Source organism: Ceratina calcarata, unplaced genomic scaffold (genome assembly GCF_001652005.2).
Source record: "Ceratina calcarata isolate Rehan_Ccalc_2016 unplaced genomic scaffold, ASM165200v1 scaffold90, whole genome shotgun sequence".
Taxonomy (NCBI): domain Eukaryota; kingdom Metazoa; phylum Arthropoda; class Insecta; order Hymenoptera; family Apidae; genus Ceratina; species Ceratina calcarata.
The window spans coordinates 332,556-335,331 of NW_017180369.1; the positions used below are offsets into that span (position 1 = coordinate 332,556).

General features: G+C 44.2%; 1 protein-coding gene across 2 annotated transcripts in view; it reads right to left on the reverse strand.

Annotated features, from left to right (window-relative positions):
• Orco (odorant receptor co-receptor) overlaps window positions 1-2,776 on the reverse strand; it is a 13,541-nt gene that overhangs the window by 8,669 nt on the left and 2,096 nt on the right. Inside the window, exons 1-3 of one of the 2 annotated variants that reach the window (XM_018035494.2) lie at window positions 1,460-1,840; window positions 666-800; window positions 203-586 (exon numbers count right to left, since the gene is read on the reverse strand). In XM_018035494.2, coding sequence (XP_017890983.1) covers window positions 203-586; window positions 666-800 — 519 coding nt within the window. In that variant the 5' untranslated portion in view covers window positions 1,460-1,840. Of the gene's footprint in view, window positions 1-202; window positions 587-665; window positions 801-1,459; window positions 1,841-2,776 lie in introns of those variants that run through there. The other variant, XM_026818919.1, reaches the window with a different exon arrangement.

The window sequence follows — 2,776 nt, forward strand, 5'->3', positions numbered from 1 at the left end:
GTTTATTATTAGCAATGTTCTTCCGACGTCTGCTTTCTTTTTAAAAAATGCGTTTCTAAAGTGCATAAACTTTTGGGATTGATTGTACAGCCAATACATCCTTAAAACAGGCAAGAAGCTCGTGATACGTCATACATTAGATGATACGCATTCGTGCAGATTGTATTTTCGTACGAGTGTATCGTGTGATAAATAAAGTTACCTGGATCGTGGTCGTCTCGTTGGTCTCCTTATCGATGATAGTCCTCACCGGATCCTCGATGAACGTGAGAGTGGTCCAAGAGATGGCCGTGAGACACGTAGCTCCCATTACTGCCATTAGAAGTATCCTCATCTTCTTGATAGCTACTTGATGATAACGCGCGTTGCTCTCGGCGAACAGCGGATGGCTGTTCGGGTTGTTCCAAATGCCGAGGGTCCTGTAGAACAGTTTGCTCCTGACCGCGAAATAAATCAACTTGACCACGCTGTGCGTGAAGAACAATAACGTGATCGTGTTAGCAGTCAATACGTCGACGTCGTCGGCTTCCAGCATCAGATTTATACCGCAGAATCCGAACTGCATGAGCACTAAGACCAAGTGTATCTGCCAATCGAATTTCAGCCGTTCGGGAATCGTGTCGGGGGGATTTTACCGAAGACGTACAATTAATTCTTCTACTTACGATACAGAAGATTTTGTGAATATGCTTGGAGGAACCGTCTTCGTAATAATTGAACATGAAGTGTCCGAACGCTTTCATCAGTTTTATGTTGGGCATCAGGTCTGCGACCAGCCCCTGTTGCTTGAACTTCATCATCTGAGACGAAACGAACGATCAGAATTCGTCGAAGAATCATCAGAAGAATGATTCGTTTAGGATAATAAAACGATAGAGTTCGTCATTGCGCCGGGTTAAAGTCAAAGTGAAAGCATTTATCCGTCATTATAGCCGATTATATTCCGAAGGTCTTGGCTCACTAAATCATTGACGCAGGTTCATTCAAAGTTTTTCAACTACTGCCAAAGACTGTCGTTAGGGTTGCCCACGTGCGGTGCGTACCAGTACCAATTTTTATTCTAATTCTTATATATATATGTGCGTATGTATCGAACAAAATTGTATAAATGCCGCGCGTCGTTGACTCGAATGTGTCTTAGGTATAGTTCAATGGCAGAGAAGCGTTATAGGTTTTGTCCTTGTGGCATATCGGATGACCAGTTAATTTATGGTCTGTCATAAAAATCTTTCAATTAGTAATGGAATTATACCCTGTCCTTAAGCTCCGTAATTTTCAATAGAAATGTTTAGATACGTCGTCGATGTCGAACGATCGGTATTTAAAAATCCATTTCAAACTTGAAGAGGGAAAAGATGCACATTTCAATTTGAAGACGTGACTCGTAGACGCTCGAAAGCGAAGGAATATTTAAAAATGTTTTAATCGAATCACAACTTAAGAAGCGTCTGAGACTCACCTTGTCAGAAGTTAGTCCTACCCTTTATCGAAAGTAAAATCCACCCCTAATAGAAGATAGGATAAACTCGTCACTTGGGTTCGATTCCGACGAGCATGAAATTATTATTTGCGAGAGAACGTGAACGTCTACCGCGCGCGGACCGACGTCGTTGAAATCGCGAGCACGTGGACAGCGATGACTTCTCGAGATCACGAAGAATTTTCGATCCGAGCCGTCTAACGGTTTGCCACGAGCGGTGGTCACGCGATCGAACTCCGCGCGTGAACCCGCGGCGAGAAGCGCAGCACGTATATCGACGGAACGATGACTGACGTTAGTGGCCCGAGCGTAAGGGTCGCCTCTTCGGTCTGTTCTTTTCATTCCCACCCCCGCGGCAACCTGTCGGCCCCGTCGATCCGCTGGGAACCCTCCGTACAGGCAGAGGGGTACCAAACGTGGACCAATCGCCGCGAGGGCGACCGCGGCGCAGACGTTCCTCCGTCGCGACGCGTTTCCGTTTGCCCGCGTCGTGGCCATATTTTTTCCACCACCGAGCTTCGTAATCGTATCAATTATTCAGATTTCAACGACTGGCTACCACCGTCGGCCACCGGAAATCGCCCCGTGACCACCGATGAGAATCCGCGTTCGTTCCAGAAATTCTTTCGTTATCGAAGATCGCGGAACCAACGATTAGTACACGTAGTGACTCATCGACGATTTAATTAAACTTTCATCGGGCTAAACGGCGACCCGCTCGGAATGCCTGTTCATTTTCCGTCGGGTTCATCGAATGACCAGACACGTTTTTCATTACGAACTATTCTGATCGAACCCGGAACGATAGTGGAAAATGATTCGTTAGGAGCTGAGACCAAAATGAGAAACTCTTCTGCTTCTTTAATTCGACCTTGACTGTTCAGCAGTCTTGGTAATCGGAACATGAAAGATGTATTAGTTGAGGAACTACGACTATAATGAGAAACGTCAAATAGAATGCGAAGGAAAAATTAAGTTTCATGGCGAGATGCAAGGGACGTTTGTTCACCAATGCGATCCACGTTCAATATAATTCATTATTCATCTTCTGTTCGTTCAGTTCATCGTCATATTCAAATGAAATTTTGATACTCGATGAATATTTTTTTATGCCAGTAGTTATTAGCATTTATTGTTTAGTCGCTGTCGATGTAAAGACTCGTATTAAATAATAGAGAATTCCTGACGGTACGCAGATGTCCAATAATTTGTTCTACAACCCTCGTTTCCAGTCAATACACAGTGTAGCATATTTCAAGAATATAGGTCATCCGATAAACTTTGTTCGAATTACAC